Source organism: Panthera pardus, unplaced genomic scaffold (assembly GCF_024362965.1).
Source record: "Panthera pardus isolate Hobbes unplaced genomic scaffold, ASM2436296v1 HiC_scaffold_22, whole genome shotgun sequence".
NCBI lineage: Eukaryota > Metazoa > Chordata > Mammalia > Carnivora > Felidae > Panthera > Panthera pardus.
In genome coordinates, this window is record NW_026526788.1 from 43403326 (window position 1) to 43426087 (window position 22762).

General features: G+C 42.7%; 1 protein-coding gene across 4 annotated transcripts in view; it reads right to left on the minus strand.

Annotated features, from left to right (window-relative positions):
• GRID1 (glutamate ionotropic receptor delta type subunit 1) overlaps positions 1-22762 on the minus strand; it is a 696359-nt gene that overhangs the window by 28867 nt on the left and 644730 nt on the right. For all 4 annotated transcript variants that reach the window (XM_019444807.2, XM_019444804.2, XM_019444808.2 and 1 more), the window contains one exon: positions 13900-14095. In XM_019444807.2, the coding sequence (XP_019300352.1) occupies positions 13900-14095 (196 nt within the window). The remainder of the gene's footprint in view (positions 1-13899; positions 14096-22762) is intronic.

Here is a 22762-nt window from a genome sequence, read left to right on the forward strand (position 1 = left end):
CCAGGGAAAACCACTACTTCTACCCAAATAGGTTTTATATTATTTATGATGCTAGGGATGATGTGATGGTAATAACAGTAGTAACAATAATGAACTTGTGGATGGTAGAAAGAGTCTGATAATCTTTTGACAAACTGTTTAACCTTTTTTGTGTTTTGCATTCCTCATTTGCAAAATGAAAATATCACAAAACGCCATCAATGGTGAAGACAGAGTACATAAGCACCATGTCACATGGAATAGTTTCTTTATAACTGTTATTTTCTTCCCTCCCTTTCTCCCTTTGTTTCTGCACAAACAACATTATACCAGCAGAGCGGAAATAAAAATAAGCTAAACAAAAATTGCCAATGATCTGGCTGATGCAATAAATCAAAATTGTTTTCATTAGCAATCGCTTCTTGATTTGGAATCAAATAACAAAACAATTCAAAATGTAAAAAAAAACTTAAATCATAAAACCCAGAGCAATAATACTCAGCGGAACAAACAGAATGGAATCAGCCCACATTTACAGCCAGCACGAAGGTGAAGTGCATCAGACCTGGGTACAAAGCAAATTACGGGGCAGAGCAAATCTGAAAAATAAAATCAGATTTAAGGGGAGTGAACATCCTCCCACCCTCTAATGAGGAGCATGAAAATAATCAAAGTTAGCATGATGGCACAGATATTGGTTCGATTCCAGAGCTTACCCTACCAAATTATTAAAACTGCAAAAGAAAGTAATTGAAGAATTCATAACGAGATTTGCTTGGCAATGCTCAAAACCCAAAGCAAAGTAATTTAATAAGGGAGGCACACTGGGGGCTTTCCTTGATCTTTGGACTGTATTATCCCAAACCAATCATCATCAAACAGAATTAAGCAGCAGGGTGTTATGAAGGGACCAACTTAGTCAATTGTATAGGAACCTGCTCCAGGAGACTGGCTAAGTCCCACTGCCCTCTGTGCCCCTCCTCACCCCCTTCCTGCCCTCTCTGCAACTAGGTACCAACAATCCTCCTCATTTATGTTGAAGAAAGATGCACATGCCTACATTTCTGCACACTCTCATTTGTTACTCATCGAACATTTGTTTGATTTAAAAAGGATAAAAGGCTATGGATGTCCATGTGCTTTGCTGCTATGCCTACCTCTGCTCTAGGCCCTGGGAACAGACGAATGAATAAGAGACAGCCCTGACTCTAAGGAGCCTCTGAATCTAGCGGGGGATATGACAAAGCAGGGCACTAAAGATGGGGTGGCATCTGATGAAGCTGTGCTCTAGTATGCACAATGTGATAAGGAAGCCCCTGGCCCTGCCTGGAGGAAGGAGGAGCTGGGGGTGGGGTGGAGGGCCAGGGACTCAGGAAGAGTGAATGCTTCTGCTAAGGCTGGAGGAATAACTAGGAACCAGCCTGGCCAGCCAAGAAAGGGAATGATGTTCCAAGCATCAAGTACCATGGTGGTGTACCAGGAAAGGGAGAGAGACAGGAAGTGCTCAGGTTTCCAGGTGAGTGGAAGGCAGGAGCCAGTTTTACTCTGATCATGCTTCTCCTTCCATTTCTGCAAGATGCCACAGATAATGATACAGGTGCTGGAGTGAGAAAAATACTGAGCTCAAATCCTGGGTCCCAAACTGACTCAAGACTGATTTTCAGGAAGTGCCTTGCCCTCGTCAAACTTTAGTTTTCTCATTAATAAACAGGTTGTGTTGAAGAACAAGTGAGCTAAAGCATGGCAGAAACTTAACACCACACCTCAGTCATCCTAAGTCTCTCTAATGGTAGCCATCATGGTTATATTAATCTCTGGATTAACATTGACCCCAGACCCAATGTTTGGAAGGAAATCCCTGGATAAAGTAAGAAAGGAAACAAAACTCTTTTATTTTATGAATAACATATGTGCAAAATAAGCCTTTGCCTTCATTTTGACCTTACATCAATTCTCACTCAATTTTAGGAGGAAAGTATCAAGCCCACTTTTATATATTAACCAAACTCAGCAATAGTAAATGAGTTAATGTATGAATGAATGAATGCATGAATGAATAAGAAACAAAATAGTTCAAATAATAAATTGTTGCAGAAATAACACATCTTGGAAGGGGTTTATATGTGTATCAATCTGATTATTAAATAAAGGTAGATGTCTAAGCATGATCTTAAGTCTAAGCAGGATCTTAATTTTCTCAAACCCACCAAAATACATGGATCATTGATGGCAATACCTCATGTGTACCAAGGGTGTGTGTGGGGAGAATGAGTTGAAAAGGAAATGATTTCTTCTTCATTTGAGTTCCCAGAGATAATAAAGCAAAATAAAGCAAAAATACATATGTACCTATATAAAAAGAAAAAGAAAGGGGAAAAAATCACAATCGAGAACATGAGAAAAATAGAAAAATACCAATTTGTAAAAAGATTCTTCCTACCAAAGACAAATCCACGAGGATTTGATGGGGAAAAAAATGTGAAACCTGAGTATTCTTTTGATTCCAAATATAAGAATGTAATTCAAAGTTTTACTTTTGGCAATACTCAGCAATATTTTGTCAAGAGCTTTCAATGTTTATATCCTTTTTTAATAATGTAATTCTACTTTTGAGAATTTGACCTGAAGGGATAAATGTAGTAACTGAAAAAACATTTTACATGAAGGTGTTCATTATAATGCTATTTATATTTGTGAAAAATTAGAAATGGCCCAAATGATAATCAAGAAGAAAATGTTTAAATAAGTTATTTTACATCTATTTGATGAAATATTAATTTGCCACTAAAATAATTTTTATAAAGTTTTATAACAATATTAGAAAAACAGGATAAAATATATTTTCTAAAACATCATAATTATATACAATTTTTGTACAGATTCAAAAAAGACGAGACAGAAATGTACACAAGAATTCCTAGAGCCTTATTTAGGTGATGAGAAAAGTTTGGTTGGTTCTTTTCTGCTTATTTTTAAAAACATTCTAAGCTTTTCTTAATGGTGATATATTTAAATTATAAATGTATATTTATATATAAGATTTCCTCTTAAAGCCTCATTACTTTAAATGTTGGCATGGATTGGAGGATATTTAACTTTAGTGCACTTGGAGTTGGGTTGGGCCACAGAGTTAAAGCAGGTGAATGAAGAAGGCTCAAGTATATTGCATGGCCAAGACAGTTAGGACTAAGGCTGAGACCCCAGGAGGGGGTTCTTTAGACAGCAACTGTTCAGCAGGGAAAACACCACTGCCTTCATTCTTCTACAAGGAAACTATACATTCAGTAGAAATAAAAATGCACTTCGTTTACATGGCATTTAACTGTCTTTTTTGCCTCTCTGGTTTTCCTTCTTTTTCCATGTATTTAATTTTCTGCTAACCAATTTTCTCTCACGTTCTCACACTTGTATTGTCAAAACTGAAAAGGAATTGAGGCGTTTGGATTGCAAAATGTGTGTTCACAACAGGACTACCTTAGGAAGCTTTCCTCAACTTCACTAAACAGAATACATCCCTGCTTTCCGTCCCCATAGCCTTTCCCACATTAAATCACAGCCATTTGCTGTCTTCCAGAACTCAATAGGGATACCTTAAAGAAAAAGACTAAAAGTCTCACACTTCATATTTTGAGCTTAATGAAAATGCAATACATAAATACCATGGGATGCAGCTAAAACAGTGAGCAGAGGCAAATTTACAGTTTTAAATGTTTATATTAGGAAAGAAAATGAGCAAAATTCAATGGCCTAAGTCTCAACATTAAAAAGCAAAAATAAGTAAGAGCAAATTAAAACCAAAGTGACTAGAGGAAAAAAATTTTTTTTAATTAAAAAATTTTTTATTTTAGAGAGAGAGGGAGAGAGCACAAGCAGGGGAGGGGCCAAAGGGGAGTGAGAGAGAATCTTAAGCAGGCTCCACGCTCAGCACAGAGCCCAATGAGGGGCTTGATCCCACAACCCTGGGATCATGACCTGAGCCAAAATCAAGAGTCAGACGTTCAACCGACTGAGTCACTCAGGCACCATTAGAAGAAAAAAAAACTTAAAAAAAATCTGAAGTCAATAAACCATAACAACAGAGAAAATTCAATAAAGTCAAAAGTTGGTGTTTTGAAAGGAAAAACTATGTTTGTGGATTAGAGGAGCCAATATTGTGAAGATATCAATTTTCCTCCAAATGATCTATAGATTCAGTGCCATAGCTATCAAAATCTCAGGCATTTTTGAAGAAATTTGACAAGATGATTCTAAAGTTTAAGTGGAAATGGAAAAGATCTATGAATACTCTTGTAAGAGAAAAGGTTGCAGGACTTATACTACCTGATTTAAGGAGTTATTAGAATTATTATAAAGCTACTGTAATCAAGACAGTTTTGTATCAGCATAAGAATAGATATATAGATCAATGGAACAGAATAAAGAATCCAGAAATAGGCCAACAAATATATGGCCAGTTGATTTTCAGTCAACATATCTATTTGTTAAGTAAACACACACTTTGTTTTTGTCTTTAAAATAAATGCTAGGTCAATGGGACGCATATATGGGGAGGAAAAGTGGACCTGGACCACTTCTTTATTCCACACACAAAAAACTACCTTGAGATGCAACATAAATGTAAAACACAAATATATGACATAAATGTAAAAACTAGAAGAAAACATGCAACTTTAAGGTAGGAAACTTTCTCAGACTAGAAACAAGAAGCATTAAACCATGAAACAAAAAGCCCTGCTCTATGGGGTTTTATCAAAATTTTAAAATTCTATTCCTTGGGGTGCCTGGGTGGCTCAGTCAGTTAAGCATCCAACTCTTGATTTTGGCTCAAGTCATGATCTCATGGTTTGTAAGATAGAGCCCTGCATCAGGCTCCATGCTGAGCATGGGGACTGCTTGGGATTTTCTCTCTCTCCCTCTCTCTCTCTCTCTGCTCCCCTCAAGATAAATAAATAAATAAACATTTTTAAAAAATCCTATTCCTTAAAAAACACCATTAAAAAAATGAATGGGTAAGTTACAGACTGGAACTTGATATTTGATCCTTAGTATTTGATCAAGGACTTACATCTAGAATATATTGAAAACTCATCTAAATCTATAATGAAAAGATGCAGTGCCCAGTAAAAATTGACAAAGACTTCAGCATACACTCCCTGAAAGAAGCTATGTGGATGGCCAATAAGCATGTGAAAGAGTGCCAGATACCATTAGCCACCATAAGAATGCCAATTAAAGGATGGGATACCCTTCACCAAGTCCACATTTTTGCCATAAGCATCTTTGCTATAGATATCTTTGTTGCAAGCATTTCTGCCACATAACTAGTTGGTCATGAGTCACTTTTGCCATAAAAGATAAAAGAATGAAAAAGAAAAGAGGGGCACTAAAAAGCACACAATGAAACATGAAAAAAATAAAATTATTAAGCAGATCCCAATTTTCCAAAAACTAGGGTGCATATTTGCAACTGAGCTTTGCATTGCATTGTGAGAGCCTTTTGCACTGTTGTTTGTTCTTGGCATATTGACACATGTCCACTGATAGATGCTCCAAACTTCTATGGAAAATGTGATAGGCCAATGCTGTAATGCATTTGTAACTAAATTTTGTCATTGTTTTAGCTGATCTGTCATCATTTTCTAGTGTAGTCTAGTGTGCAATCTGGCTTTACCACTCTCTTATTTCACACTACCAGTAAGTTTTATCACTTTACTTTCTATCAAGTCAACATACAGAGTTGTCATCATCCTCTATTTTAAGACCACCATCTCTATGTGTTACTGCATAGACCACTTTGAGGGCTAGCTGAGATTTATATAGATCATTATGAGGACTAGCTAAAATTTATATAATATAAAAATGGAAAATTTTTCAATGGAGAAATGAAAGCGGACTGTCAACTGGTTATTTTATCTTTTATGGCAAAATTGCCTGATGGCCAATTAGTTATTCAGCCAAAATGTTTGCAGTGAAAATTCTTGCAGCCAGATGCCTGCAGCAGAACTACCTCGGACCATCCTTCACACCTACTAAATTGTCTACAGTCAAAAAGGCTACAACACTAAATGCTGGTTAGGATGTACAGCAACTGGAGCTTACAAGTATATAAGTCAGGTATTACTAGTGGGAGTAGAAAATAGAATAACCACGTTGGAGGTGGTTAGGCAGTTCCTTACAGAGGTAAACACACATCTGCTCCATGATCCAGGAATTCTACTCTTTTGTATTTGGTAAAGAAAGATGGAAACATTTCTCTACAAAAATCTCTGTATAAAAACGATCATACAGTCTCATTCTTATTAGCCCCAAATTGGCAATGTATGTCAGCTGAAGGATGAACAAATACAATGAGGTTTGTTCATACAATGGAATACTATTCAAAACGAAGAAAGAAAAAGAAGTATCCGGAATTGCACAGTTAAACCTCACTGCTGCTTCACTGAGGAAAGAAACTGAACACAAATACACACATTGTACACTATTCTATTTATATAAATTACAAGAACAGGTAAATCTAATCTGTGTTACCAGAAAGTTGTAAGTGGTTGCTTCTGGGGGTAGGGAGAAGTATCCAGAAAGTGACACGAGGAAACTTCCCCAGGTGATGGAGAGTTTCTATAGCTTCTTTTGGGTGGTGATTACACAGTTGTATACAATTGTCTAAACCCATGAAACAAATACTTAGCATGTCTGCATTTTACCGTATGTCTTGTTAGAAGACTACATTCTATTTGTCTTTGTATTTTTATTATCTTCTTTTCCTAATACACAGTTTGCTGAGGTCTACTGAATGTCAACCTTATGCTTCCATGACAGACACTTTCTGCTGTATGAATTGGTAAGCTCACAGCTAATCTGGGCAGGCTCTTCTCAGTCTCACAGACAGCTCCGAGAGGTGAATTCACTTGACCAAAGGCAAGCCACAGATTCAATTAAGTCAAAAGTGGAACTTAAATTCACCTCTCCAAACTTCTAGGCAGAAGCTATTCAAACTACATTTCTTGAATGGATGAATAAGTGAATAAATGAATGAATAAAGAGACTACCCAACTTGAAAAACGGATATAGTGCCTTTTGAGCAAGTATAAAAGCTATAGAGATGAATAGTTATCCAGTGCGAGTTCTCAGAAGGAAGAGGTATATAGAATCCCTGGTCTACATTGACTCGGAAGCAGAGAAAGAACAAAATATGTGTCTTAGAGTATGCCTATAAGACCCATGGCTGCTGCGGAGAGTATGTTGTTCCTTTCATTACACAGGGCTACCTAGTTTGTACCAATCCCTTTACCAGGAGTCAGATCTGCATCGAGAGTTCCTTTCATCAACTTGACCAAAACTTCCTGATCACTGCACCTAGCATCCCCCAAATACAAAGGAGTATCATTCCTTAGAAGCTTCTTTCCCCTCCTCAGTAGGAACTTCCAGCATGCCATGGAACCAGGATGCTTCCTCACTTTGCTCCCTCCAAATGAAGAGCACTGTGGGCCACCAAAGTTCCTTGACCTCCCCTGGAATGCTGCAGTCTTTCTGGAGACCTCAAGAAGGACTTTCCTGTCACAGGGTATGGTCTCAGACCCTGTCCTTTTCTTCCATGGGGTACAGTCCCTGACATTGAGCAGGGAGTACGTGCAATGGGAGCAGCCCTTGTCATAGAGCAGTGAGCAAGGGGAAGGGATAAGATTCAGGTGCTAATGGGTGATACCCAATCTGGTCCAGGGTAAGCATTAGATCAGCATGGAAATAAATAAGATTTGTGGGCCTGTTTTCTTCCTGAATTTGCATTCACACTTTATGACCTCAACGATATTTACTGAGTGGAAAAAACCACCTTCTGTTACAACTGCTGGACTCAAAAGCTACTTCCCTCTGAAAAATACTATCTCTAGCCACAGGGTCTGAAACAAGCTACTTGTCTATCTATTCAAAGAGCTTGATGAGCAGTGAAGATTGACATTTGAACCATAAACACTGTATTCTATTTGACAGTGTTATTAAATATTAGGTCTGATTTATGGAAAGGCTTAATAAATTGACAGTCCAGGTCAGCCCTGGCTCTGCACCGAAATTGGGTTATGCTGGATGTTACTTGATAGTGTTGATCAAACTAAAGGAAAAAAAATCCACTAACAACATTCAAGTCTGATTTCTTGTGACAAAGTTATTACCATATAAATTTGAACCACTTGTTAGCCCAATTCTGCATCTCAAAATTTCTCTAATTGATATTCTTAGTAGTTTGGAAATCAAAAGATAAATCCAGAGACTTAGAAAACCTTTGCTAGGGCTTGGAAGGACAGTAAGGCCTTTAAAAATGAATGTCAGGTAAACGTCTTGTTACTTTAGTGTAAAAGAGGAAGGGAAATAAAAGCATGAGTAAAGAGTATGCAAGGGGAAGAGACACACTGAGATACAGAAATGGGAATGTCACCCCATGGGAAGCAAGGTTGGAGTGAGTCTTGGCTTGGATTGTGCCATGGCTTACTCAGGTCCATGTGACTTTGAGCAAGCCACTTCATCCCTCTGTGAGGGGGATCCCTCAGGTCCCATTTCTACACGATGTAGATAATGATAATCAAGTTCTGTTTATGACGAGAAGAATAGTATACGTAGATCCTCTGGCACAGTGCCTGAAACACAGAGACTGCTCAACAGATTTCTGGGGAGACTAGGCCAGGCCAAGAGCAGAGCTGGGTCCTGGTGGAGTGAGGGAGAAGTCCCTGGGCCACCAGAGTTAGACCTGAAGAGGACAAGAAAGGACAGTGTGTAGGCAGACGACACACCACTAGATGGTATAGAGATAAGAGGATATGTTACTAGATATGCCTACGTGCAACTGGGTGGCCTAGAGCTAGGTGATGTGTTACTGCATGTGCCTATGGGCTGTTAGATGATGGACAGCTAACAGATGGTCTCCTTACTTGCTGTGCTCATGCACTCTTAGATGATATAGAGCCAGATAATGAGTACCCGGATATGTGTATGTGCTTTTAGATGACATAGACCTAGGGGTGGTATCCCTGGCACACCTGTTACTCTAGACCAGGGGTCCTCAAACCTGTTCTGTAAAGGACCACATCATATCTATTTTAGGCTTTGGAGACGATATGGTCTCTGTTACAACTACTCAACTCTGTTGAAGTAGTAGGAAAGATACCACAGATAGTTTGTAAATGAAAGAACGTGTCTGTGTCCCAATAAAACTTCATTTACAAAAATAGGCAGTGGGCAAGATTTAGCCCATGGACTGTAATGTTGCTGACATCTGGTCTATTCTTTGCTCAGGTCTGGCAGGAGCAGGTGGCTGAGAAAAATGAAGGCAGCTTCTTTCCTCTTGAGGACCAGCAGGGTTGCTTTCCTAAGAGAAGGCTATTAAGGGACAAGCCTGAAAGGGACCCTGGAGTTATTTTCCTTACCCCTCCCATCGAGAAGTCCATGGAGGGTAACCAACTGATGGTACTGATGGCACCAACTACATTTCAGATTTATGTGTCTCTGCTCAGTCAAACAGTAAACAGATGACTCATTTAGGGACAACCCAGTATTTATTGAGACTTACTGGGTGCCAGGCAGGTCTGTTATAAAAACTGTATGCTGTGGGTTCTTAGTAAATAAATAAAACTTCCTTCCCCTTACAAATTCCTTCCTGTTCTCTTCACCAGGGCCTGGAAAGGGCTGCCCCCTCCTTGTCTGAGTGGCCACCAGCATGAAGGAAAGGGTCACAGAGGTGGGGCAACCATGACATAATCCCTTTCCCTGGTTCTGATACTGTGGAAAAGTAATCACCTCTTGCTAAGCAATTTCCCACATAAATTGGTTTCAAGTCATTAAAATCTGCAGCATTCCCAAGGAAAAAATAATCGCAGCTCTCTGAGGTTACCCTCCACACCAAGCTCCTTGACTTTAGTAGCAATTAGACATCACTCCACTACCAAGTACTCTCCAGAAATGGAGCCAGAGCCACCAAAGAGTAACTGGAAATTACAAGTGAGGTCATCCTCCCTTTGCTTAAGAAGTTTCTGGCAATGTCCCTTGGGGGTATCCCCTCCTCACCTTTACCAGGCTGCCTGTGCTGCACAGAAGCAGGCTCTCTTTGGCTGGATTTCTCCTTATAGCTCCTGAATTCAGGACATGAACCTCACTTGGGGCATGGTCATCCCCAGCCTGGTCTGCAGCAGGTGGGTGGGATTCACAAGGTTTCCAAAGCTGTAGCCTGGGGTTGGGGGGTGGGGTGGGGCTTGAGGGGCAGCTCCATAGGGGCAAGAGATGGGAAGAGTTTTAGGCAAGCATTTAGGTGCAGGAGCCCCCCAAACAGGCACATGAAGAGGACCTGAGAGCAAATCTGAGCTCTCCTTCCAGTAAAAAATGCAGCACACTCCATTTTCTGACAATACCATAAACTTACTTTTATGACACTAGTTATAAAACCCTTAACATTTGTCTAGTGCTGGCAGTTCAGTTTTTTCTTAAAGATCCAAATGCAAGAGAGAGATTTGTGACCCCAAAGCTGGTTTGGGGTTTATAAAATGAAGGTGTCATAAAAGGAACACATCCTATGTACTGGAAAAAAATTAGATTCTGTGCCACGAAGCTATAGGCATTTATAAGGAATCCTTTATTTGCATCTTCCACTACTCACATTTTTTTACATTGTTTTATTCATGAGATAAGACCCTAAATATTACCAGAGGGTGAATGATTTCCAAAGTGCCAGCAATGGGCTAGGGGTAAGTAGGATGACAAGTAAATATTCCCCTGATGACCCATCTCCAGATTTATCACCCTCCAGAGGGCTCTATGGTGGTGTTTGCTGTCTTATGGTACACCGGGAACAACACTAGGCAGGTTTGGAGGCTTTCAGAGACAAAAGGGCCTGACATCTGTGGGAGCCAAACTCTCCCTGGCTTGGTCAGGACTCACTCATTTGGAAGGGAAGGGAGGTGCACAAACTAGGATTAATCACCTGAACCCTTGGGTCAGGACACCCATCCTTTTGTCCAGGAATGGCCCCTTTTTTAATTAACTCATTAGTTATTTATTATAATGAGAAATGAAAAAAAATTTAAAAAACCCCGTGAATCTAAAGCTAACACTGACCTTGACTTGCGATTCAACCATTTGCTTTTCTCCTCCCTGTTGCTCTGCCTCTCCCATCTATATGAACCACTATCATGAATTCTGTATTTTATCATTACTTTCGATGTGTGTATGCGTGTGTTTTATACATTTTACATGGGTATTAAGTCGTATGTTGTTTTCTATTCATTGATCCATATGAAACTGCCTTGAACGCTTTTTCTGACTTAATGTTATTCTGCTAAGATTCATCCAAGGTGTTACATGAAGCTGTAGTCCATTCATTTCATTGCAGGTCATATTTTTTTTATCTTGGTAAAGCTCATTTGGATGGTTTCCAGGGTTCTGACTATAAGCAATGCTACCCTGACCTTTCTCACTTCTGAAGTGCATGCAGGAGTTTCCTTTGGGTAGATACACAGGCGTGGTATCACTGGGTCATAGGGTATGTGGATGTTCTGTTTTATAAGAGAATAACAAATTCATTTCCAAAGTGGTTGTACTGGGTACACTCCCACCAGCAATTAACCACCTGTTACTCCCGTCCTCTCCACCACCTTTCATTTTATGCAGGTCTAATTGGTGTAAAATGATATACCTTTATGTTCTTGATTTGCATATCCTAGACCACTAATGATTTTGAATATCTCCTCCTATAATTACTGGCCATATGCATTCCCTCTTCTGTGAAAGGCCCGTGCAAGTCTTTTGCCCATTTTTCTGTTAAACTGTTTTAATTTTTCTTACTTTTATAAAAGTTCTTCCTCTCATCTTGATATTAATCCTACATTGGTGATAACACGTTGTAAATATCCTCTCCCAGTGTGCGACTTGTCTTTTTATTTTCTTTAAAGTGTCTTACGACAAATGGAAGTTTAATAAAGTCAAAAGTAGCCATCTTTTCTAAGAAGTACTTTTTGTAGCACTGTTGCAATGAATCTTCATAAAAATGCTATATGGATGGGAGTATTGGCTGTCTATGAGAGACAAAGAAAGCAGAGAGCGGAAACTCAAAGGCCATTTGGCCCAGGCCTTACATTCATAAAAAGCCTTAAGTCAACTTTGTATTCATTACTTCCAAATGAGGTCACCTACAACCACAGAGAGTCACTTATTAGGGATGAAGGAAGACCTGGCAGCTCGAGGTTAGAGTGCCATCCTTTGTAAATCACTAAAAACAAAGAGATTTTAATAAATCTCGTAAGCATGGGGATAGCATATTTACATTGCAGCCTATTATTTTTGTTAAGGTATCACTTGGTTCAACGTAAACATTCAAAATTTACCATAACATATAATTTTGAAAATTTTACCTTTAAAAAAAATTTTTTTTAAATATTTTTATTTATTTTTGAAGGAGAGAGAGACAGAGCATAAGTGGGGGAGGAGCAGAGAGAGAGGGAGACACAGAATCCGAAGCAGGCTCCAGGCTCCGAGCTGTCAGCACAGAGCCCGACGTGGGGCTCAAACTCACAAACCGTGAGATCATGACCTGAGCCGAAGTCAGATGCTTAACTAACTGAGCCACCCAGGCACCCCTGAATATTTTACCTTTCTAAGGAGACCTCCAAAGGGCCTCTCTCAACTCTGAGAGGTTCCAGACAGGAAGAGCAGTGTGCTCCATTCACATAGTTGGTTAGCACAGAGCTGGCATTCACACCCAAGTGTGTCAGGCTTCAGAGCCCAGACGCTTTCTACTGTTTCACGTGGCTAAATTACAAGGAGAAGCCATCATGAGCTAACTGCTCTGTGAGAACAGAAGGGAGAAGAGGAGATGTTGAGGCAGGGTGGAATGCCCGTCTGCTCAGAGGCAGGAGTCCTAGCCACAGGTGCACGTCTTTCTTACACCATTCACTAGGGACCTCCGGGACAGTAGGCACCGCATGTGAGGGTCACTGGATAGCAGGATACTACCACCAGTAGCATCCTTAGAGGACACCTGCCTTCATCCTACCACCTTCCTCCTCACTGACCCCTAGGGGCTTTGCAGCATACAATGGGTAAATGCCAAACACAGCCTGGAACCCCAGGCATCAGGACCTAACTACGAGTGTGACCCCACATCTCTGATCCTCACCTGTACAATGGGATAACAATGATTAATTCAGGCCATTGTGGGCAATTAAATGAAATAAATGAGCAGAGTCTAACCCACTGCCGAAGAATGACGGTTGCTACTATGTCCTTCTTCTCTCTGGCCCTGGCTTCCTTGCTCCCTGCTCTCTGTCAGCTTCCCCCACTATGGCCTCCATCCTAGGTTTGCTGCCCTCACCACCATCCCCTAAGAACACCTCTTTTCCAAAGCACAGTTCCACAGACAGGCCCAACTGGCCAGCCCTTGCTCTGGGCCTTCTGCCCCTTAGATGTGGTCTTCCCCTTTCTAACCCCCAGCTGCCCACAGTGTGCTCACCCTCTCCTCAACCTTGTCCCTTCAGTCCCTCCACCTCTTAACTGGTCCTCAGCTTCTGCTTTTGCTGGGTGTTCTCGCTTGGGATGCGCAGGCTCCTCAGGGCTACCATCCTATGGGCCCATGAGGAAGGAGGTCCATATGTGGGGGCTTACTCTGCCTGCTCTTCACTGACCCTTTGGAAACTTAGAATATACTTAATGAGCAGCCCCTCTGCTTCTGTTGCCAAGAATGGGCATCTACCTAAAGAATGTGTGCATCTCCTATGGACACTCAGATGCCTGTGAGAAATTTCTATCAAACTGGCTGAAGATGATCACCCTGTAGATGACAGGGCTACTCAAAGGAGTTGCTCTGAGAAGGTGTCTCCTACCTTGGAGACGATGGTGCCCACAGCCAGTCATAGCACACATGTGGCTAGGTGGCCAGCTCTCACCTACCTTCCTGATGCCTTCCGAAGGGCTGGACACACAGTTGTCAGCCCCTCCGTTCTTGCTGATGGTCCTCCAGAGTTCAGCAAATGTGCTGTCTTGTTCCAGGGGGTTGGTGCCCTTGGCTCGGAAGTACTCATACACAGCAGAATCCCGGACGGTACCGTAAGACATATCAACTTGTTTGGAGAGGTCCTGGAATGTCCTGAAATGCAAAAAGGCAGTGGAGCATGTGTACATGTTGCACACTGCAGGGATATAAATGGGCTGTAAAGTCCTCCTGAGGACCGAGACCAGCTGTGGCCCGCTATCCACATTCATCGCTTCCAACTTCAAATAGCTCGAGTTTCTCAGCCCAGAGCATGACTTATCAGGGCCTAATTCTACCACAGTTATGTTTCTTCACTGTAGATTAATTCAGTAAGGTTATTGAATACCTAAAACCAGGTCCTGTGCTGAGATCAAGGGGCAAAAGGATGAATAAGACATCATCCCTGCCCTCAAGGAGCTTCTAGTCTAGCCAGAGAAATATATAGACAGACAATCACAATATAGGAGACAGGGCAACACGGGAGGCTGGATACTAAAGGTCTCCAACTCCAATGCCTACGGCACAGGAAGGAAATACATGTTGGCAACATGGATGATGATGACTAGTCCCTGACACTTAGAACTGGTGTGGGCAGAGGCACACACTCAGGTGGTGCCAGTGAATACGCATGTCCCCTCCAAAACTTGTGGCTCTTCTAGAGTTCCACCCATTGTTGCACTTTAAGCATTTCCCCTCAGTTTGCCTTCTAATAAAGAAAGAAAACTGGATTTTTATATGAATTCTCTTGATTTTTAGGTGCTATTATTGAAAGATGGTGGAGATAAATCAAAGCATTTCCAAGAGCCTTGGGTTTATTGTACATGAAGGAGAAGCAGGTAGTTCAAGTCAGGTGCATGTTGGAGGCGGAGAGTGCATCGGGAAGGCCCACCAGCAGATGTCTGAGCTAGGGGTCAAGGAGAGGCTTTCTTGGGGGTAGGAAAATAGACCAGGAAGGACCAATTGGCACGAAGCTCTCACTTGCCTTAAGTGAGCATCACCTGGTTCAGTGTGTTGAGAGAATGCCACATATAGAATAAACTGGCAAAAAAAAAAAAATCCCCAAATGCTTTGTGGTGAGCCAGCCTCTCTCTCCAGGCTCCAACTAAATCACTCTTTATTTCTCTTCTAGAAATCTGTTTCTCCTTTGTAACAACAAGGATCATCATCCCCACTTCTCCATGAGTCACCGTTTCCACGAGGAGATTCCATCTTCTAGACCTGATCTACCCAACCCTCCATCTTCTGGTCTCATCTCCAGCTGCTGCCCCTGCCTCCATGCAACTCCACAGCCAATGCTGAAACGAGAAATCCCACACAGTCCCCATCTATGGCACCAGACCATGGTGCTTCCTCAGCCTGGAACCCGTTTATCTCACTCATCCACCAGATATTCTTCTGCAGACACCCTGAAGATCTGGGTGCCTCTCTTCCCCATGTGAAGCCATCACCTCCCTGTGCCATCTCTATACTTTGTACGGTTTCTATGGCTGCATAATATCACTGTGATTTGAGAGAACAGCATCCCAGAGTGAGAGGAAGCAACATTTCTGGAGTCCAACCACCTGCCTTACCTCCTGTCTCCACCAGCACTGATACCGCAGGACTGGCAGGTTAGCTAAACTCTCTGTGCCTCAGTTTCCAAAACACTTAAAACAGGGCTAGAAGTAGAGCTCGTGGCAGAGGGCTACTGTTAAGACTAAGTGAAATAACGTGTGTTTAGCTTGTAAAGCAGCGCCTGACGCAAACTGAGTGGCCAGTAACTAGTAGCAATTATTCTGCATGGTAGACTATAGGAATCTGGAGAACTAGAGCTGAGGCAGCCTCCTTTTTACATCCATGGCACTGGATCCAGGGCTGACACCAGTCTTCACAACATGCACACAGAGGAGCCAAAAATGGGTGCTTCTTCCTGCTTTGGAGATGCACTCCATGGAGTTCCTTTAGGCCCTGCTACATGGCCCAGAAACAGAGCTCAGTGTTTGTTTCAATACATTACAGATGAAAGGAAACACAAAATAACAAATTCGATGAAGAAATCTTTCTAATTATTGTTCATTATTTATATCTAATTGAAGCAAGATGTTCCTTTGCTTGAAGGGCCCCAAGGGTTGTAACTCTGTCGTAATTTGCCTGTAATGAAAGGAAGGGGGGATCTTTTTTCCCACGTTTTTTATTTTTCTCATGGTAATACAAACAAACACAAGGCTTTGATGAATGGGAAACATCAAGATGAATTACACAGTTGAGTCTAAATACTGAACTGCTCTAAATTACTGCAGTTTCCATGAGTATGGAATGAATGCGTAACTGCCAAGGAGCTCAGCACTACTGTTCCATCCCCACATTTGAAATGGAGATTTTCTCTCGCCTCTTAGTATTTATTCATGACGGTGCCCCTGGCCAGAGGCTCAGGGATCATCTCTGGATGACAAGTAGGCAGCCCAAATGTTTATGGCTTCATGTCCATTTCTGTCCCAGTAGACCTCACTGCTCCCGCCCCCAAACACCACCTCCTTTTGCTGTGCCAGCCTCATGGCTCAGCCCCATGGCCTCCATATATCATCTTTCATAGCCATGAGTCCATGCAGAGGGATCTCTCTTATCTCAGATGCACACACACTCTTTCAAGGAAAGTTTCCAAGCTCACTAACATGCCCAGCACACAGTAGGTACTTCCACCATACTTCTGTGTAAATAACACTATCAAAACATTCAGAGGTTTAGGCAGGAGGACTCCACTCTTCATACACCAAAGCCATCATTTCCTTGGGGCACTCATCCTCTCATCAGTTTTGAAAGGGGGAGGAATGAAAGAGTATAGGTGCAATGGGCCAACCAGGCTCCGAGCCAACACTGGCAGTCAGGGAAAGACAGATGTGCACATCAGATAGCACACCCATCTGAACAAGCAAGGGATGCTTAGCTTGGAGAAGGCATCACTAACACACTTAATTTAGCATGTTTCTCAAAGTAGTCTCTTCAGCAATGACTTCTAGAAAGGGTCCCTGCACCCTCAACACAGAGAGATGAAGATCTGCCCATCACTGGTGCTATGTCTATAAACCTCAATCATGCATGCTGACAACTGGTTAGAGTCATTCAAGCAGTTGTCCCACCAACAGCTGCTGAATAGCCACTTGGTAAGGCACCGTGGCACACACAGCAAGGAATGAATGGCAGGCATCCTCATGGGGTTCACAGTGAGGGATGGGAGAATGGTCAGAGGAGTAAAACAGTAGTCACTAAACAACATGAGAGAGCTGACATAGAGCTCTGCATGGGGGACCCTGGAAGCAAAGGGGAGGTGCAGCTGGCTATGGCCAGAGTTAAGGAAAGACTTCGTAGAAGAGAAAATGTTAACTGAGCCATGAAAGATGGGTAGAGGTAGCTAGATGGAGAATCAAGGGGTAAGGTGTTCCACTAAGACAAGATATGACCTGAGAAGGCCCTGGTGGCCCATCTGGAACACACACCATGGGGCAATTCATATCAGCTAACACAATGCAGTGTTGGAATCATGCAGATATGGGTGTGAATCCTGCCTGTGGATACCTTAGCTGTTTGAGGTAGACCAGTAGTTCTCGAAGAATGGTCCTCAGAGTCACAGCATCAGCATCACCCAGGGCCCTTGAAGAAATGCAAGTTCTTGGGCCTATCCCAGTACTACTGAATCAGAAACTTAGGGGTGGTACTCAGCAATCTATATACTTTTTCAGCCCTCCAGGTGAGTGTGGTGCATGTGCAGGTTTCAGAATCACCTACTGAGACCCTAGTTTTATTCACTCATACTTTTCTCACAAATTTGGTGAAGATTAAGGATCACAGACATACGTCTGGTGCATGGTCAACGTTTAAAAATGGTGGCCCTTCTGCTAGGCTGTCAATAAGCAGTTCAAATGGTCAAAACAGAGAACAGTATAAAGGACTAATCAGGGTTGGGGCTGGGATGGTCACACCTGGATGGAAGCAACCGAGGACAGGCAGCTTTTTTAGACTTTTCTACGTTCATGAGATTGAAGCCTGCCTTGGCATCTGCCCATTTGCCTTCCTAGTAAGAGGCCTGTGGTCGAGTTTCTTGCTTCCATGTTATTGCCAAGGTACATGCAAATTCCTCCTCATCAGCATCCAATGGGTTGCCTTGTGAACAGTACACATTTTAGGTACCCAAGATGCCTAGAGTGACAACCTGAGGAATTCTGAATCCAGAGTAAGCATGGAGACACCAAAACTCCTTTGGCAGGCCATATGGACCCTTGTTTTTGTGAACCATGATGGGAACTGCCTAGCAGAGGTTTTTCCCGAGAAATTAGTAAGTGCCTGGGTGAGGGAAGCTTCTGGGGCGGGATGTCTTTATTTATTTATTTTTATTGAAGTATAGTTGACGCACAATGTTACATTAGTTTCAGGTGTATGACATAGTGATTCAACAACTCTATGCATTAGGCTATGCTCACCACAGATGTAGCTACCACGTGACACCATATGGTTTTATAACACCATTGCCTGTATTATGGAAGGAAGTCTTTAAAAGAATCTTCGCCAGGCTGCCCTGTCTGGGTTTGCATTCACTAATGAAGTGCCACATTGCAAGCATGCACATTCTGCAGCTGACCCTGGCTCCCTGTAGTCTACTGCTTATCTCCTTACTTTTTCATCTTTTAACAACCTGTAGTGTTGGAATCCTTCCATGGCAAGGCTTAGCCTTTCCTCCAAGCCTACTTTTGAGGAGGCTTTCACTCAGTTGTGCCCTATGGAAACTGAGTTTGAGACCAATGGGAGATGCTTCTTTATATCTCCTGGCCCGGATGCTAATTTTGGGAGTCTCCCCTAGCTGAAAGCATAGCTGACTCCTACAAACACACCAGACTGCCTTGCAGAAAGACTTTGCAAACATCCTTTGTCTCTGAGAGCAGTTTCCTCCAAATAAACATGCACACGCACTTTCTGGAAGTCCCACAACATCTCCTTCAGCTGTGGCCAAGGACAGTCTACCCAGCTCGGCACCACCTCCCTCCCCATACCTTTCTCCATAAATCAATCTTACTATTTCCTAGATATGTTTTCATTAACAAAGAGATAAATGTGTTTGCCACATGAAAAAAATCAATAATACAGAATTTATAAATACATCTTTGCATGTTACAGAAATATTTATGTTAGCAATGGAGATAAATACACTTGTAACAGGAGCAGAATCAATATACAGTATATGTAAAACAGATTTTAACAGTTGTGGGCTTGCCATAATCACAGGCCTGGTAAATCTAAATCCCAAAGCCCTATTATTCTTCCTTAAAAAAGCAAAGAAAATAGTGGAGTGACCCAAAAGGCATGGGAGGGTGGGGACGCTCATCCTAATGTGAAGCTACATGAACTAAAGCCCACAGATGCCTTGATGATCATCCCAGCAGCCTCCTTTTTCTATTGCTTTTGTTTGACTCTACAGGAGATGATGCTACCTGAGTCATTTGGGATGGCTTGGCTAGGTTTCCACAGGCTGCTTGCAGGACCAGTGCTCTCAACTCCCCACCATTTGTCTGCCCCTCCTCAGTCTCTTCACCAGGGCTTCCCCCTGTGCCTCCAGCCTCTCTGGTTCCTCTCTCATGCAGTGTTCTCCTACCCGAGGCTTTGCCACCTTTCCTGGTCTCTCCTCCCCCACACCTGGGGCCGTTAAGGTGGACAGGACCTCGGAAGAAGGCTGACATACTCTGAGATGCCTCTCAACCTTGGGCTCTGAAAGGCTTCACAGGTGTCTTCATGTTTCCACTGATTCATCCCAAAACACCTTTTCTAAGCATCTGCTTGTGTCGAGCACTGCTCTAGGTGAGGGATACAGCATGAACAACACCAAGTTCCCGCTTCTGGGGCATTTATGTGGTAGAGGTAGGGAGACAGAAACAAACATATGAACAACAACAAAAACAGATGGAATGCCAGGGTCAGCACGCTTTCTGGAAAGGGACAATTTTACATATGTGGGCAATAAGGGCCACATACGAATCTGTCACATATCCCTTGGTTTTGTGTGTGTGTGTGTGTGTGTGTGTGTGTGTGTGTGTGTGTGTGTGTGTGTTTTAGAACACTAAAAATGTTTCAAAAAAGAAAAACAGTGTAGTTTGCAGGCTGCTGATGTGGCCTGTGGGGGCGTAGTCAGCAGACTTCCAATGTCATGTATCCAGTGATCAAAAGTACTATGAAGATTAATAAAGCAGAGTAAGAATTATGGAAAATAATGGAGGACGAGATTAGATCAAGGGTGTAGGGGGCGTTTAAGCCATTGGAGTTCACACTGAAGGCATGTACTTCTCCAGCACTTTGAGGGTGCCCTTGTGGGTGGGACAAGACCTGGAGAAGATGTGCCTTCCAAGAGCAGAGGCTGGCAGGCTGGAAATCTGTCTCCTCCTCAGGAACAGCACCCTCAACATTTGCCAGGGCCCATCATGGAAGCTTGGGGGAAGTTGAGGCGGGGGCATCACACACACTCTTTTGTATCCAGTCAGTCATGCGAGTGACTGCAGTTCTGAATCCCAGGTGGGGAACCCTCTGAGGACATTTAATGACCCATCAGGATGAGGGCGGTGTAGCTCATGACAGGAAGACACGCACTTATAGGATATAGAAGGCCACAAAGCCCTTCTTCAAATATGAGCCCTGGGGCCAGCCACACAGGGCCTGGCATGTACTGAGTACCCAGCAGAGCCACACTCCTCTCCCTCCCCAACCTTCCCTCCACACCGCTTTCTTTCCATAGTCCATGTTTTTGAATGCTATGGAAATAAAAAGATGCCCAAACTAAACTGCTAGGAAAAAATGTATTTGTATACAGCCGATCTGCATTCTGGTAAAAAGTAACCATTAATAAATGTAAATAAATATAAGAATAAACACAGGGGGAATAAGCCCTGAACAGTTGTGAGATTTCCACTTTTTACAAATGTGTTTCTATAAAATTTGCGTTTTTAATTACATTGTAAACAGAACGCAAATCCTTAAAAATTAAAAATCCTTCTGCTACCTAAGTGACAGCTCTGGGCCTTGGGAACTTAACTGTGTGCTGTCCTTGTCCTCCGTGTCCACCCCCTCTGCCAACTGCCCAGCATGGTCCAGATCCACTGCGAGGAGAGGGGCTCCTCTCCTACCTCATCAAATACCTGCCCTTCTGGCTATGAGAAGCAGGCTCCAAGGGGCTCTGATAGTTGTATCTTCAGTCCCCAGAACAAGATGAAAATGCCCAGCCTAACCCAGAAAGGCCTGAGCCATCCTGAGAATCCAGAGCCCATTAGGACTGAGGCTCCCTCACCAAGGCAGTCTGAAATTTCCCTCATGGGTGCATCTTCTGGATTGAGCTCAGGTCTGGTACCCTGGCAGCCAAAGTTTCTGAAAGGAAGGCATATGTGGTCATGTGTTTCAGATTTGGGAAACTCAGTCTGTACCCTGTAAGTGAGCAGGGCTCAGTGACAGGTCCTGAGGGATGGGCTGTGACTGTCACCTCAGCCTGGGTCAGATGCTGCTGAGCCGGGTAGCAAACTGAGGCCCTGGCATGTGTCAGAGGCTGAACGTCCATATCCTCCACTAAGTCAAAACCAGGGCAATACCATTGGCAAAAGATGCTCAGTCTCGATGCCTCCTGCATTCCAGATCCATCGTCTCTAGCCTCTTCTCAGGCCTCCAAGCCTTCCCCTGGGCTCATTATCTGTCCACCATGCTGTGCCCTGCCTTCCTCATTGGACTAAAACCCACCCGCCCTCCAGGAATCATTTCAGCTGACATCTCCAGTAGGAAGAATAGATCCTCCTGGATCCAGGCCCCATTCTTGTGTTCCCAGGGTAGCCTATCTTTGCATCTACCCCTTTGGACTTCATGTGTCCATCAACATGTCTGCTCCCCACCTCAACAGTGAGCTCCCTTGGGGCTGGACTCTGTCCACGTCCAGATCCCTGTCACTCCACATATGGTCTAACAGACAACAGGTGCTGACTTTGTGTTTCCTGAAAGAATCAATTCTGGTTTAAAACAACTCTGTGCTTATAGCTGAATATGATGGAGAAAAAAAATCCAGGCTGGATACCAGCACAGTGATGGGTCTAACTTTAGAAGCACAACTGCTAACCTCAAGTAGACCCTCATGCAGCCTGGTGTGCTTCCAAACTCCCCTGCCCAATTCATCCTCTCACTCTCTTAGATGACTCTCAGACCATGACCCCACTTCCCATTTCTTAAGACAGTAGATGCAATCAGTAGAGAACTTTGCTTCTTTATAAAGAACTTTCTTTCCTAAAACCACTGAATACCTGCTGGCCCAACGTTTAAAATGGTGGTCAGTCCTTGCTCCTATTTCTGTCATACTGTGTCTATCTCCTGGAGCCCACACTTCCTTGCCTTCTCAAATACATTGCTCTTCCAGTTGTCACCTCTATCTCCAACATCATGAAATTGCCTCTCTCTACGGATCATTTCCATCAGCATGAAAACACATATATCTTCTATCTTTAAAAACAAAACAAAACAAAACAAAACAAAACCCCAAAAAACAAAAACTCGTTCTTTGAAATCATACCCTTCTCCAACCACTCTCCAGTTCTTCTGGAGAGTCATCTATGTTAAGAGTCTCCATTTCTCTGTTCCCATTTTTCATGAACCTACCTTGGTTAAGTTTTCATTTCAGCACTGAACTGAAGCTGTTTTTGTCAAAGTCATTGATGATCTCCCAAATATGGTGGCCATTTCCCACTCCACACTCTACCCCAACCAGCAGAATTTGACAAACTTGATCACTCTGTC